The 16975-nt window shown below is 36.5% G+C and overlaps 1 protein-coding gene across 1 annotated transcript in view; it reads right to left on the bottom strand.

Moving 5' to 3' along the window:
- LOC102805237 (GPI inositol-deacylase-like) overlaps positions 1-16975 on the bottom strand; it is a 62446-nt gene that overhangs the window by 20401 nt on the left and 25070 nt on the right. The window contains exons 5-11 of the mRNA XM_085502084.1: positions 12733-12824; positions 11479-11625; positions 9554-9697; positions 8818-8870; positions 7896-7962; positions 7326-7434; positions 3391-3716 (exon numbers count right to left, since the gene is read on the bottom strand). Coding sequence (XP_085358210.1) covers positions 3391-3716; positions 7326-7434; positions 7896-7962; positions 8818-8870; positions 9554-9697; positions 11479-11625; positions 12733-12824 — 938 coding nt within the window. The remainder of the gene's footprint in view (positions 1-3390; positions 3717-7325; positions 7435-7895; positions 7963-8817; positions 8871-9553; positions 9698-11478; positions 11626-12732; positions 12825-16975) is intronic.

The following is a 16975-nucleotide window of genomic DNA, read 5'->3' on the forward strand; positions in this document are numbered from 1 at the left end:
TGGTAACGAAAATATATTCTAAATAAACGAAGTTTCAAATAAAAACGAACACAAAAATCTCGGCATGCTGCGTTTCTGAATTGTTGATTATTACTGTACTCAGTAGTGATTATAATAATGTACACAAAATAAATTTGTTGAATGGTTATGAAATACAAATAAAAGTCAACTTAGTTTCATCGTAAGCGAATGATTCCGGTCTCGTATAAACGTTTGATGCTGTAGGATATCCGCCATGTTCTCTTAGGTCAAATAGGTCAAATCGCTAATTAACCAATCAAAAAGCTGGATGATGCGAAAACGGCATGATTTTTTTTAAATAAAAAAATTAGTTGTTTTTAAAAAATAAACTGGTCATCTGAAGAATAATTTAACATTGTTCACAGTGATAACAGCTCATTCTCGAAAGGAAGCTTACCCACTCACGCTAGTCACGATAAAAATCATACACGTGTACTCTTGAATAGACAGACGTCAATGACTACGGTAAAACTTAGACTCTATTATAGCCGGCAGGATTGATTGAAATGTCCGAAAAATGACGCCAAAATACACCTTAAAAGTCCCATTTTATTTTCTTAAATCCCATTATATTTTTTAATCCAAGGGCGAATTTACGGCAGAATTTGGTCCCTCAAATCACCGGTACGGTGCTCAAATAAGGGACACGTGAGCTTTGATTCTAACCGGATACATTGCACTGGGTCGGGGAGATCGTTTGCTAAACTTCCATGTATCTTTTGTCCAATGGGTACCTGTACTTCGAACATTCGCAAGTTTTCCTAGGTAGTGCGAGACAGCTTTGTCTTTTGACCTATTAGTTTTGTGCTGACCTCTTCTCCGCGTCTCGATGTTTTGTTTTGCTTGTCATAATACTCACTGATTGATGACTTTGTTTAGATTTTGAGTTACAACTCGGCCACGACCTTTGCTTTTACCGTGAAACATGAGGAAGTTTACGTCAATTGACGGACATTGCATTTTTTAAAAACTAATGAAGCACACTGTCTATCATCCCCATTTTTTTTTGCTGATTTCTATTCTGAAAAATTCGACCGTCCGAAAATGCACCTTAATTTTGACTCTAAAAACACGTCACATTTCTAACACAAATTATCTAAAACCGGTCGAAATTTTGGAGTTTTTACGGTACTTTAGATATCAGTGTGAAAGATTAAAATTGGTTAATTATGCAAATTAGGTAATTAATATGTACAGATTTTAACCCACAATTATTCAGGTCTGTCTATTGTCCTACAGCATCCATGTACATTCATTGATATGTGATGTATAGTACCTGAGATATCAGTGTGAAAGTTGGTTAATTATGCAAATTAGGTGATTAATATGCACAAATATTTACCGGAAACTAATTGGGTCTGCATAATTCTAGATTCATTGAAATATGATGATTATTACTTTAGATATCAGTAGAAAAGCTGAAAATTAATTATGCAAATTAGGTAATTAATATGCACAATTATTTACCCTAAAACTAATCAGGTCTCTGCATAGTCCTAAAGGATCTATGTACCAAGTTTCATTGAAATGCGATGATTAGTACTTGAGATACCCGTGGAAAAGCTGAAAATTAACTAATTATGCAAATTAGGTGATTAATATGCACAAATATTTATCGAAAACAATCAATCTCTGCATAGTCCTTGAGTATGTAAGTACCAAGTTTCATTGAAATGTAATGCTAACTACTTATATCAAATGCTGAAAGTTAATTAATTATGCAAATTAGGTAATTAATATGTACTGATATTACCATAAAAACTATCAGGTCTGTGCAGTGTCGTATGACATCTATGTACCAAGTTTCATTGAAATGTGATGATTAGTACTTGAGATATCAGTGGAAAAACCGAAAATTGACTAATCATTATGCAAATTAGGTAATTAGTATCCACGGATTATTACCAAAAACTAATCAAAACCTAGCATTAGTTCAGAGCATCTATGTACCAAGTTTCATCAAAATCCAATGAGTGGTTGTTTAGATATCAGTGGAACAGTCATGGAACCACTAAAAAATAGCTAATTATCATGCAAATTAGGTAATTAATATGCACAGATTTTTACCAAAAATTAATCAAATCTGCGCATATGTTCAGAGCATCTATGTACCAAGTTTCATCAAAATCCAAAGAGTGGTTCTTTAGATATCAGTGGAACAGTCATAGAACAGCTAAAAATTAGCTAATTATCATGCAAATTAGGTAATTAACGAGCATGGATTTTTACCAAAACCTAATCAAATCTGCGCATTGGCCCAGAGCATCTATGCACCAAGTTTCATCAAAAACCGATGTATGGTTCTTGAGATAGCAGTGGAACAGTCGGACACACATACACACACACATACACACATACACACATACAGACACACTAACTGCAAAGACTCCCATTTTGTGCTTCGCACATGGGAGTCAAAAATTGAGTCAGTTTTTACTCAAAATATTTTGCTATTTTTGTCCGCATCTTCTGATGGAAAGTGCAGAATATAAACAACTATTTTATGAATTTGTAATGAAAAGAAGGAACTGGTGGCGAAAAGATTAAGTTCTTCTCTCCTGTAATTTTGTCAAATGTTCCTCTGATCTATGTAACCAAGGTATTTAGAACCAAGGACACGATGGTCATTGACGCTGTAGGTCGGGGTCTTCTACACCGATCTGACGCATACCGCGCAAGGTGTGCCGGGAGTTTGTTGGAAATTTCAAACGTTTCGAAGTCAATCGTCACGTATTTTACGGATAAATTAAATCTTTTCAGTTACCTGTTTACTAAATAATGATAAATGAAACTTAGAAAATTTGTAAGAACAAACTGGACCCAAATTGCGCAAATTTACGCTGCTTGTGTCTAGTTCGGAAGGAGTTCTATGCGTGATTTTATCGTGTTCAAGGACGTTCTATTTTGAACTCATTGAAACCGGAAATTACGCAAGTACTTTGGAACTTCATACACAAATTTTATTATCGTTGTGTGTTAGTTTCTGTTATTTACAAGCTTGAAATATTTATGACATTAACATTTCACCCACTAAACAATATTTCACTACAATACGCGATTAAAAAGCAACTTAAATTGGAAAAAGAAGTATCAAGTTCCGTGTATAAACACTAGTGCAAAGAGGCGGCGGAGCGCTATTTTAGCCAAATCGGCTAGTAAGGCGTCATATGACACAGGTCTGTGCTGGAACAGCGCTTCCTGTGACGACACAACGCACGATGGTGGGACAAAATGAAACACTAATGAATGAAAAAAAAAATCTCACTGTCTCACTGGTTCTCAACGAAATCTTGGCGGCCATTTTTATTTATGGTCTATTCACATTCCAATTTAACCCGACACACCATAACTCATAACCACCATACTAACCTTAAGAAGCTTCGGTACTGTAATAACTAGATGCGATATTTTTTCCTTCGTGAAATCAGCAATACTTTCATGTAAGACTTTATAATTGGTGTAAAGTGGTGGAATTACTTCAGCTTTATGGGAGATATCAATACCCTGTAGACACTGAGAACCATTAGTCTGAACACAGCCTGATATCCACTGGTCTCTATTGATATTGGATATAATCACAACACTATCATACATGTGTTCACTAAGTGGTAACATGTAGTGGGTATTTTCTGCTGGCTTTTTCATTTCTTGAGGTTTATTCCATATATTCTCATTAACAGTGACCCATTTTTTACCTGTTGAATGAAAAACATAATTATAATTATTAAGTATTAGGCCACACCGACTTAATTGTATGGATGACATTAGTTTTCACCTTTTCTCAAAAAAAAAAAAAAAAAAAAAAAAAAAAATCTCCAACGACGAGTCTCTACAGATCGGTTTTCTGTCCGGAACTTGCCGACTCATATTGTCGCAAAGCGCCAGCTTGTCGTAAAACTCTTTTTGGACTATCTAAAAACGTGCCAATTTTGTCGTAAATGATCTTCTGCACATGCGTATTGCGTTGCCAGGAATACGTGAGCATAACAGTTCAGAGGAAAAACTGAGGGATTGTTGTAGACTGGTACGCAATTGACGTCGGCCAGGGAGATATGACGTTTACACAGCTATACGAGAGATTGGTTAAAGCTAACCCCTACTGTGTAAAGAGGAGCAAGCAAGGACATTTCTGTATCATTGCAATGTTTTGTTAGTTATTGTCATAAAGTAGTGATATGTACATTCCGCCTTGACTTGTACTGAAAATGATGTCCATGTTGTACCTTGCATGCAGTGTTTTTGACTGAAGGTACAGTAGAACGTCGATTATCCGAACTGTTAGGGGGACATGCTTTTTGTTCGGTTATGCAAACAGTTCGGATATGCGATCTTGTGTGGGCGTCCTCAAGTTTACAGGCTCACTACACACAAATTCTAACGCACATGACTGTAATGAAATCAAACAATAATACATGTAGAGTACGTCATTAAAAACATTTTTATTTAATCAGTAATATATTGTAATAAAAATGTTGCATGCTGGAATGTTAAAAAGTGTTTCAAAATGTCCGTAAAATGTAGCGATAATAAAGTTCTTGGGAAAACCAAGTCCCGGAACCAAGTGAAGACGGATTTCTCTGAATGATCGTCATAGGCTGTTTTCGTTATCTTTCGTTTCAGTCCTGCACTTGAATCCATTTTACTGAAAAAATCCAGCAGCTTTTGTTTTGCCTTGATATCGGATATCATCGATTTACCAACACCATACTCGGTAGATAGATTGCTTGCGGTTTCGCCACGTTCTAGTCGATTTATAATTGACAACTTTGCGTCCAAATCAAGCACACAGCGTTTGCATTTCACTGGGGGTAGCCACGCCAACGCTAGATAAAAGACGCTGATAAAGTAAACAGGTGAAAGGTCGCTTCGTATTCGCTGTGTATAGATCGGCTAGCGGCTCGATGTTACCAGATTGCTCTGGGATTTTCGAATGGTAAACTGCTACAAGATGTCCCGATTTTATTGGATTCAGCAAAGTTTTTAACACCTAGAACGATTGACATAATAAATTGTTGTAAAAATCCAGGTTGGCTACTGTGATCATCGGACGTAAACACTTTGACGCTGTGAACCATCAAACGGCCCGCCGACTGTGGTCATTGGTTGCCGTTGTCTGCTGATAAACCATCAAAGAGGCACACCAAAGGGTTGTCGTTTCGCCTCTCTTTTTCACTGCACTATTAAACTGGCGTCGCTTCTGTGGCAAGACATCCCAGAAGTTATTTTCTTTCTTTTTTTATTCCGAAGAGGATGTGACTTCTCATACTGGACATTAAAATTAAAAATCGGAAAAAACATGGGATCGGCTCATGGCCGCGTTTCTTTGACGGCAGTGGAACACCGTACAATTTTCCCGGGAAACGTATCCGAACTGCGGTGACTTACAACTTGGTAAAGTTAAGGATCTGACTGTAAACAGTGGAGAAGACATTTGATGAAGTTTGTGTTTTTAGGACATTTTTTATTTACAGTGGAACACTGGTGTGGCGTAATAGGCTTGTCTGAATTTAGGAAATTATTGGATACTGTAATTCGTTTCATTGTTTGCGCAGACACTGTAAACAATGAACGTACACGTGAAAGACGTCGGATTACATGTTGATAACAGCTTTATTGAAAGTGTTGCACCAGGAAATCACACAAGGCGACTGTAGTATTTATTGTTCACAGTTGACTTTTGTATTACTATACGGAACACAGCCAGACCTGCATACAAACTTTGGGGGACACACAGTAGGTTCGGATAACCGAACATTTCGGATATAAATCGACGTTCGGATAATCGACGTTCTACTGTACTTCATCATGACTACATGTACTAGAGCTTGTCTGAAATGGTTATACCTGTGACAGTAATACAGTACGAGATGTGTATATCAACATGTGCCTCCTACAAATAAAGACTTCTTGTTGTTCTTTGATACATTGTGTTCTGTGGTCCAATTCGTAATAGCAGCTCCGTAGTCCTGTGCTTTTAGCAGGATTTTTTTTTTTTCGCCCTCTCGCATTAGTTTTGGGGTCTCCAGAGGATGTCATCCATAAAATTAAATCAGTGTGGCCTTATAGTCCAAAACTAATTTGATATATAGTGTTCATCATCATCACTATTTGAAGAAATGCCATTGTACAATTTTCACTTTTAGTCATAGGATAGTGTGAATGTTTTTTCCCAAACTCAAAGTTCAGTGAAATATCTATTATTTAATTAATTATTAAAGATGTTTAACAAGAGATAAATAATGCCTCAAAAGTCATCACAATTTTTGTCTACTTTAAAAATCAAAAAGTTTCAAATCCTAGATTTTTGAACTTTTTATGATCTCAATATTTCATTACAGAGGGTTTATTTCATTACCTGGGTACTTTGGTGGAGACTTTGTTTTGACATAGAGTTTATTTCATTACCTGGGAACTTTGGTGGAAATTGTGTTTTGACAAAGGGTTTATTTCATTACCTGAGTACTTTGGTGGAGACTGTGTTTTGACAAAGGGTTAATTTTATTACCTGGGAACTTTGGTGGAAATTGTGTTTTGAAAAAGGGTTTATTTTATTACCTGGAAACTTTGGTAGAAATTGTGTTTTGACAAAGGGTTTATTTTATTACCTGGGAACGTTGGTAGAAATTGTGTTTTGACAAAGGGTTTATTTTATTACCTGGGAACTTTGGTAGAAATTGTGTTTTGACAAAGGGTTTATTACATTACCTGGGTACTTTCGAGGAAAATGTGTTTTGACAAAGGGTTTATTTTATTACCTGGGAACGTTGGTAGAAATTGTGTTTTGACAAAGGGTTTATTTCATTACCTGTATACTTTGGTGGAAAATGTGTTTTGACAAAGGGTTTATTTCATTACCTGGGTACTTTGGTGAAAATTGTGTTTTGACAAAGGGTTTATTTTATTACCTAGGTACTTTCGTGGAAAATGTGTTTTGACAAAGGGTTTATTTTATTACCTGGGAACTTTGGTGGAAATTGTGTTTTGACAAAGGGTTTATTTTATTACCTGGGAACTTTGGTAGAAATTTGTTTTGACAAAGGGTTTATTTTATTACCTGGGAACTTTGGTGGAAATTGTGTTTTGACAAAGGGTTTATTTTATTACCTGGGAACTTTGGTAGAAATTGTGTTTTGACAAAGGGTTTATTTTATTACCTGGGAACTTTGGTAGAAATTGTGTTTTGACAAAGGGTTTATTTCATTACCTGGGTACTTTGGTGGAAATTGTGTTTTGACAAAGGGTTTATTTTATTACCTGGGAACTTTGGTAGAAATTGTGTTTTGACAAAGGGTTTATTTCATTACCTGTATACTTTGGTGGAGACTGTGTTTTGACAGAGGGTTTATTTCTTCCACTGTTTCTGTCAAAATGATGTCTAAAGATTTCCATTTTGAATTCTGCATCGGTACTTATCTACATGGTTAAAGTAAACAAATAGAAGAAATTGTTACTCAAATAAAACACTGACAAAAACATAACCATCAAAGTTTAGGCATGTTTTAACAAACAAAGTAGAATGTATATGAATTAATTATAGAGGTAGAAATAAAATCATTGTTGATTGTGTGGTGGCATCTAAATACAGGTTTCACATCATTATTAGATATTTCATTGGTGAGGTCAATAACAAAAAACGTTTTTGTGAGACTAGTAAATTTGATTTACAAATATCGAGATACAATTATATTCATCTGTTCTGATAGGAATTTCCATTATTGTATATTTTGCAAGTTTTTGACACACAACTAATTACTGGAAAGTAGGGTATTAAAGAGTAAGCACACTAGTTCAGACATCAGCTGATGGCTTTGGAGAGGGATCATCATTCATATAAACGCATGACTAACACAAACATGTCATTGTTAAAGACTGACCTGCTTTGTGGTTGGGTCAATCATGTCAAACATGGCTCTTTTTGTTGCCAATACCAACTGTCTGCACCTGTAGCATAAATATCACATGCATGGGTGAAAGAGACCTTTATACAGACTGGCAGAATAATAATCAAAACTATTATCATTAAAAAATGCATGGGATAATTTTTGTGAGTTTCAAATTTTAAATTTTGCACGGTAACATGGACGAAATAGTCGCATATCATCATTGATATGAATCCCCATGTTGTCAAAACAATTCTAAAACTTGACTTTTAATTTAGTACAAATCTAGCGCGATACTGTAAAATACTTTATTTTAGTTGGAATTAATTTTCGCCGAAAAGACTTTTTATGTGTTTTGTATGAAATTTATTTTCACTGATTTCTGACGAGTTGAATGTAAAATATAGAAAAAAGGTATATTTGCATGATTTTATTTCCACTGAATCATTCCTTCAGCGAAAAATTAATTCCAAGCGATATATAAAATATTTTACAGTAATATATTTTTCATTTATATACAATGGGAAGTTCTCTTCCAGAATGTATTGCACATATGTGCAGTAACATGCTCAGTAGTGCTAAATTTGAAGTTGTCTCCCATAATGCATTGCACATATGTGCAGTAACATGCTCAGTAGTGCTAAATTTGAAGTTGTCTCCCATAATGCATTGCACATATATGCAGTAACATGCTCAGTAGTGCTAAATTTGAAGTTGTCTCCCATAATGCATTGCACATATGTGCAGTAACATGCTCAGTAGTGCTAAATTTGAAGTTGTCTCCCATTGTGCCCATTTTTATGACTTTGATTCAAATGGTTAACACAACTTAAAACTCAAAGTTTCACATACGAGAGGATGACTTTCATTGACTGGTTATGCAAGTGCATGTATCACATTAAATGTGTTAACTTACCATACAATACATAGATGATCAGCGGAGGCCCATACATTGGGAATTGCGGTACTCTATCAAAGAGAACAAAACAGATTTAAAAAAAAAAAAGATGTCAATAAATTAATTAGTTTCACATTCACATAAAGTGCATGCTTTAAAATATACAAGGATTAATTATTAATTAGTGTATGATGTGTCATCGTATTTTCATAGAACAAGTATATCCAAATTTTGAATCTCTGCTCATACACTGCCAATTGAAAGGTTAAGATACAAACGCATGCCTTCAGAGGAAAGAATTTGTAATTTGTGTGAAGACAAAGCTATTGGTGATGAAATACATGCATTATTGGTTTGTAAGAACCAAAGGTTAATAACTAGTCGTACACAATTTATTAATACTTTGTCATTGTATAATGATAGTCTACTAACAATATCAGAACAAAACATGTTCAAACAAATTTTAAGTTCAAATGATGGTTTCATTACCAACAGCCTAGGAAAATTCATCAATGATATCATAACAGAAAACAAAAATTAAACTTTTAATATTTAACATTTTTTCTAACATTTATTTTATATTTTTACAGTGGTTGTTTATTTGTTATTTGTTTGTGTGTTTATAAAGTAATGTATATTGGCCATAGATTATGTATTTTCCATGCATTTTTTTGTGTCAAATAAAATATACTATACTATAATCCAACAGTAAATCTTGAGATATGATTCCAGATAGATAGTTCATAATTCTTACCACAGCATCGACTCGTCTATCGTCAGCTATGATATCTTTCGTTAACGTCAGCCCGGCACGTACCACATGGTCCCTTCCACCACCACCCACTGATAGCACAGTCACTTTTTGTAATACAGAACTGTTCTGATTCTTCTTCCACATCTGTATACACAAACACAATTAGTCAATTAGCATATTTAGTATTACCCATGATGCATTATACCAGATCTCATTACTGGAAGCTTATTTTTGTTTTCTAATAAAATTGTCTTTGCACAAAACAGGCAGACAGAGCAACTTTAAATGGCCAATATATTATCAAGTGAAATATGAATAAAATTTGATGGAAATGATTTTTTAATAGCATTAGCATATGGCCAACAGCCCTCGACCAATCAGAGTCGTGATAAAGTGAGGTTCTATTTCACCACGAATTTACTTAGATCCTGGATTTTCATTGCAACAATTTATTTATAACATCAAGATTAGATACAAAGTATCCATTGAGTTATGCTCGATTCAACTGACACTACTGGCAGCACGTAGGCCATCGTTGCAACATTTTGACAAAATGTAACATAATGTACTAAAATGTTGTTTCACAAGTTTGATTGCTGTCAAAATGTCGTCATTTGATTGGCTAATAGAAATCTTTTCCTGGGCTGATTGGCCAGTGCTAAGTCAGTTAGATTGCGCTCCTTGATGCCTACGGCCCTCGTTCAAATTCTGATAGTCACCTCGGACCGTGATCTAACCTATATGTAATGGATAGCATTAACACTACAATAATCTGACAATTTACAGCAATCAATACAAGAGGTCACAACAATAATCTGCTTAAATGTTACTTTTTAATATAACTATATGAAACGAAGGTCCTGAGACCCAAAGGACTATTATAGGCTGAAGGCACAGCCTTGCTATTAATTATGCATTCATCTTGATTACGTAGTTACATTTGCATATAGGTGGAGCTCATTTGCATATAGGTGGAGCTCATTTGCATATAGGTGGAGCTCATTTGCATATAGGTGGAGCTCATTTGCACGAAAAGGTCAAATCGTGGGATTTTAACTGTCATGCATGTGTCTGCAAGTGCTAGTGCTGACACATAGTGCATTTTGCCACAGAAGTCATTTCCTGTTTGGAACTACATGACAGGGCTGTGTGGCCATCTCTCTGTCAAATGGCAATTTTAATGCGCTATCCTGGCGTCAACCAGGCCCGGTCGAACACAAGCACTTGCGGACCTTAACCAAGGTTCCCCCAAAGTCGCATTCGTTAGTGAATGAATCTCGGCCAGTGGAATTGGCCTTCCCATTGAGTCTGTGGCACACTCACCCAGGGTAGGGGTCGACCCTTTGATGTTCAGCCTAAGGTAGGATTTGAACTCGGGTCTACCGATCATGAGTCTGATGCGACAACCACTATGCTACCAGTGACCGGCATGTGTCTGTTTATTCAATCATTTGTGTCGATGTTTCCTGTTCACTGTCTAATAATCCATCTCCAACAAATTGGTCAAGTTCCATTTCTTACCTCAAAGGCAGTGCAAGTCAATGTCAGTCCACTCTGGGGGATGTACGACAAAGTTCTGGTCAAAGATTCTCTGAACATTTCACTCTACAAAACTGACGAAAGTAAATATTGGATTTCCCCCTGTGACTTGCAATTAGTTAGAAATTTTATGACGTCATTCTAATCCTCTCAATCACCTAGATATACTACCGTGAAATTTCCCCACAGTGGTGAATGATGGAGTAGCGGCGTATGGCGACAGTCTCTCTGGCCTTGCAGTCCTTACTTGAAATGACTGCCATTTTGCAAACGCATTGCAACATTTTGCAAACACATTGCAGCATTTGATTAAATCATTTTAGTTGAAAAAAGAACATTAGGCTAGAGGGTCTGGTAGAGTGAACAAGATACAACCCATATATTACCTGGTTAACTTTATGATAGAAGTCTGTCATTGGTCTGTCCACTTCCACAACAGGTGCTCTATGAGGTGAAGCCTGGGTTATAATAGTATGGACTAAGCTTGGATCAAAGTCTGGTAGTGTGAACAAGGCACGAGCTAATATACCACCCTGTGTAAATATGATTATTCAGATATGTGAAGTGCAACAAACACAAATAAGATGGAACCAACAACGAATTACAATTCTAATGTTAGTATTTGTGTTAAAAATATGTGAAATGAATACATGGAATAAATTGGACCCCCAATTTCAAACAATATCAGAATACATTAAATAACAATTATGTGACATTATATTAGCCAATGTGAATTATACAAGCCAATGTGACATTATACAACCCAATATAACATTATACTAGCCAATGTGACATTATATTAACCAATGTGACATTATATATCCTAATGTGACATTATACAACACAATACAACATTATATTAGCCAATGTGACATTATACTAGCCAATGTGACATTATATTAGCCAATGTGACATTATATTAACCAATGTGACATTATATATCCTAATGTGACATTATACAACACAATATAACATTATATTAGCCAATATAACATTATACTAGCCAATGTGACATTATATATCCTAATGTGACATTATACAACACAATATAACATTATACTAGCCAATGTGACATATAACCTAATGTGACATTATACAACACAACACAATATAACATTATATTAGCCAATGTGACATTATACTAGCCAATGTGACATTATATTAACCAATGTGACATTATATATCCTAATGTGACATTATACAACACAATATAACATTATATTAGCCAATATAACATTATACTAGCCAATGTGACATTATATTAGCCAATGTGACATTATATATCCTAATGTGACATTATACAACACAATATAACATTATACTAGCCAATGTGACATTATATATCCTAATGTGACATTATACAACACAATATGACATTATATTAGCCAATGTGACATATAACCTAATGTGACAATATACAACCCAATGTGACAATATACAACCCAATGTGACAATATACAACCCAATGTGACAATATACAACCCAATGTGACAATATACAACCCAATGTGACATTTTGGTGGTATGTGTTTCAAATAAAAGAAATTTTGAACATTGGAATGAGTACAAATAATGTTCAAACAAATGAGAAAATGGTATTTGACAGTAAGCTAAATATGAACTAAAGAAAGTATAACTTACCACTGAGTGTCCTACTATCACCACTGATTGTGGAGGGTTTTTAGATTGCCCATACAAAGATAGAATATGCTTCAAACAGACATGTACATAATCTGAAATTCGGAATAGAAACACAATATTCCAGGTGAGAGCATAATCAAAGAAAGCTTAGAAAGAACTCCCATGTGCTGAGAGTATTGGAGACACATTAAATATAATTCAAAATTACTTGTCATAGATAGTGATAGTGATGGAAAAGCCGAAAACTAATAATGCAAATCAGAAAATTAATATGAACAGATTTTAATGGAAAACTAATGAGGTCTGTGCAATGTAACAGACCATCTATGTACCAAGTTTTATTGAAATGTGATTGGAACCAAAGAAAATTATAAATTATTATGCTAATTAGGGAATTAATATAAACAGATTTTAACCCCAAACTAATCAGGTTTGTCCTAGAGCATCTTTGCACTGAGTTTCATTGAAATGGAATAATTAGTACTTTAGATATCAGTGTGATAGCTTAAAAGTGGTTAATTATGTAAATTAGTTATTAATATGTACAGATTTTAACCCACAATTGTCTATTGTCCTACAGCATCCATGTACAAAGTCTCATTGAAATGTGAAGATTAGTACTTGAGAAATCAGTATGAAAGCTGAAAATTAATTAATTATGCAAATTAGGTAATTAATATACACAATTATTTACCCTAAAACTAATCAAGTCTCTTGATAGTCCTAAAGGATCTATGTACCAAGTTTCATTGCAATGTGATAATTAGTACTTGAGATATCTGTGGAAAAGCTGAAAATTAACTAATTATGCAAATTAGGTAATTAATACGCACAAATATTTATCCCAAAACAATCAATCTCTGCATAGTCCTTGAGGATCTATGTACCAAGTTTCATTGAAATGTAATGCTTACTACTTGAAACATCAAAAGCTGAAAATTAATTAATTATGCAAATTAGGTAATTAATATACACAATTATTTACCCTAAAACTAATCAGGTCTCTTGATAGTCCTAAAGGATCTATGTACCAAGTTTCATTGCAATGTGATAATTAGTACTTGAGATATCTGTGGAAAAGCTGAAAATTAACTAATTATGCAAATTAGGTAATTAATACGCACAAATATTTATCCCAAAACAATCAATCTCTGCATAGTCCTTGAGGATCTATGTACCAAATTTCATTGAAATGTAATGCTTACTACTTGAAACATCAAAAGCTGAAAATTAATTAATTATGCAAATTAGGTAATTAATATGCACTGAAATTACCTTAAAACTATCAGGTCTGTGCAGTGTCCTACGACATCTATGTACCAAGTTTCATTGAAATGTGATGATTAGTACTTGAGATATCAGTGGAAAAACCAAAAATTGACCAATCATTATGCAAATTAGGTAATTTTTACCAAAAACTAATCAAAACCAAGCATTAGTTCAGAGCATCCATGTACCAAGTTTCATCAAAATCCAATAAGTGGTTCTTTAGATATCAATGGAACAGCTAAAAATTAGATTATCATGCAAATTAGGTAATTAATATGCATGAAATTTTACTAAAACCTAATCAAATCTGCGCATTAGCCCAGAGCATCTATGCACCAAGTTTCATCAAAAACTGATGTATGGTTCTTGAGATATCAGTGGAACAGACGGACACACATACATACACACACACACACATACATACATACAGACACACTAGCCGCAAAGACTCCCATTTTGTGCTTCGCACATGAGAGTCAAAAACCTTATCTCTAAGAACTTCTTTCATTAGGCTAATTGATTTGGCAAAAGAAGTAGGTGCACATGATGTAGATAAATTCAACCCATGGTAATGACCATAACCAAGTTCACTGTGTAATGGTAAAGACCTTGTTCAAGTTCACTGTGACATTAGTAAAATAATCTCAACCCAGGTCATTTTATGTCAGGGTGATAACCTAAATTTAGTTTACTATGTCTGTGAAATGACCTCACTCATCCCACGCCATAAATCAGTGAGATGGCCTCAACCTAGGTCAGTAAGTCAGTGAGATGGCCTCAACCTAGTTCAGTAAGTCAGTGGGATGGCCTCAACCTAGGTCAGTAAGTCAGTGAGATGGCCTCAACCTAGGTCAGTAAGTCAGTGAGATGGCCTCAACCTAGGTCAGTAAGTCAGTGAGATGGCCTCAACCTTGGTCAGTAAGTCAGTGAGATGATCTCAACCTAGTTCAGTAAGTCAGTGAGATGGCCTCAACCTAGTTCAGTAAGTCAGTGAGATGGCCTCAACCTAGGTCAGTAAGTCAGTGAGATGGCCTCAACCTAGTTCAGTAAGTCAGTGAGATGGCCTCAACCTAGGTCAGTAAGTCAGTGAGATGGCCTCAACCTAGTTCAGTAAGTCAGTGAGATGGCCTCAACCTAGGTCAGTAAGTCAGTGAGATGGCCTCAACCTTGGTCAGTAAGTCAGTGAAATGGCCTCAACCTAGGTCAGTAAGTCAGTGAGATGGCCTCAACCTAGTTCAGTAAGTCAGTGAGATGGCCTCAACCTAGGTCAGTAAGTCAGTGAGATGGCCTCAACCTAGGTCAGTAAGTCAGTGAGATGGCCTCAACCTAGGTCAGTAAGTCAGTGAGATGGCCTCAACCTTGGTCAGTAAGTCAGTGAAATGGCCTCAACCTAGGTCAGTAAGTCAGTGAGATGGCCTCAACCTAGGTCAGTAAGTCAGTGAGATGGCCTCAACCTAGGTCAGTAAGTCAGTGAGATGGCCTCAACCTAGTTCAGTAAGTCAGTGAGATGGCCTCAACCTAGTTCAGTAAGTCAGTGAGATGGCCTCAACCTAGTTCAGTAAGTCAGTGAGATGGCCTCAACCTAGTTCAGTAAGTCAGTGAGATGGCCTCAACCTAGGTCAGTAAGTCAGTGAGATGGCCTCAACCTAGTTCAGTAAGTCAGTGAGATGGCCTCAACCTAGTTCAGTAAGTCAGTGAGATGGCCTCAACCTAGGTCAGTAAGTCAGTGAGATGGCCTCAACCTAGTTCAGTAAGTCAGTGAGATGGCCTCAACCTAGGTCAGTAAGTCAGTGAGATGGCCTCAACCTAGGTCAGTAAGTCAGTGAGATGGCCTCAAACTAGGTCAGTAAGTCAGTAAGTCAGTGAGATGGCCTCAACCTAGGTCAGTAAGTCAGTGAGATGGCCTCAACCTAGGTCAGTAAGTCAGTGAGATGACCTCAAGCCAGGTCAGTAAGTCAGTGAGATGACCTCAACCCAGGTCAGTAAGTCAGTGAGATGGCCTCAACCTAGTTCAGTAAGTCAGTGAGATGATCTCAACCTAGGTCAGTAAGTCAGTGAGATGGCCTCAACCTTGGTCAGTAAGTTAGTGAGATGGCCTCAACCTAGGTCAGTAAGTCAGTGAGATGGCCTCAACCTAGGTCAGTAAGTCAGTGAGATGGCCTCAACCTAGGTCAGTAAGTCAGTGAGATGACCTCAACCTAGGTCAGTAAGTCAGTGAGATGACCTCAACCTTGGTCAGTAAGTTATTGAGATGGCCTCAACCCAGGTCAGTAAGTCAGTGAGATGGCCTCAACCCAGGTCAGTAAGTCAGTGAGATGGCCTCAACCTAGGTCAGTAAGTCAGTGAGATGGCCTCAACCTTGGTCAGTAAGTCAGTGAGATGGCCTCAACCTAGGTCAGTAAGTCAGTGAGATGACCTCAACCTAGGTCAGTAAGTCAGTGAGATGACCTCAACCTTGGTCAGTAAGTTAGTGAGATGGCCTCAACCCAGGTCAGTAAGTCAGTGAGATGATCTCAACCTTGGTCAGTAAGTCAGTGAGATGGCCTCAACCTAGGTCAGTAAGTCAGTGAGATGGCCTCAACCTAGGTCAGTAAGTCAGTGAGATGGCCTCAACCTAGGTCAGTAAGTCAGTGAGATGGCCTCAACCTGGGTCAGTAAGTCAGTGAGATGGCCTCAACCTGGGTCAGTAAGTCAGTGAGATGGCCTCAACCTAGGTCAGTAAGTCAGTGAGATGGCCTCAACCTAGGTCAGTAAGTCAGTGAGATGGCCTCAACCTAGGTCAGTAAGTCAGTGAGATGGCCTCAACCTAGGTCAGTAAGTCAGTGAGATGGCCTCAACCTAGGTCAGTAAGTCAGTGAGATGATCTCAACCTTGGTCAGTAAGTCAGTGAGATGGCCTCAACCTAAGTCAGTAAGTCAGTGAGATGGCCTCAACCTTGGTCAGTAAGTCAGTGAGATGATCTCAACCTAGTTCA

The sequence above is a fragment of the Saccoglossus kowalevskii genome, chromosome 8 (genome assembly GCF_978046115.1).
Source record: "Saccoglossus kowalevskii chromosome 8, keSacKowa6.1, whole genome shotgun sequence".
In the NCBI taxonomy this organism is placed as follows: Eukaryota; Metazoa; Hemichordata; class Enteropneusta; family Harrimaniidae; genus Saccoglossus; species Saccoglossus kowalevskii.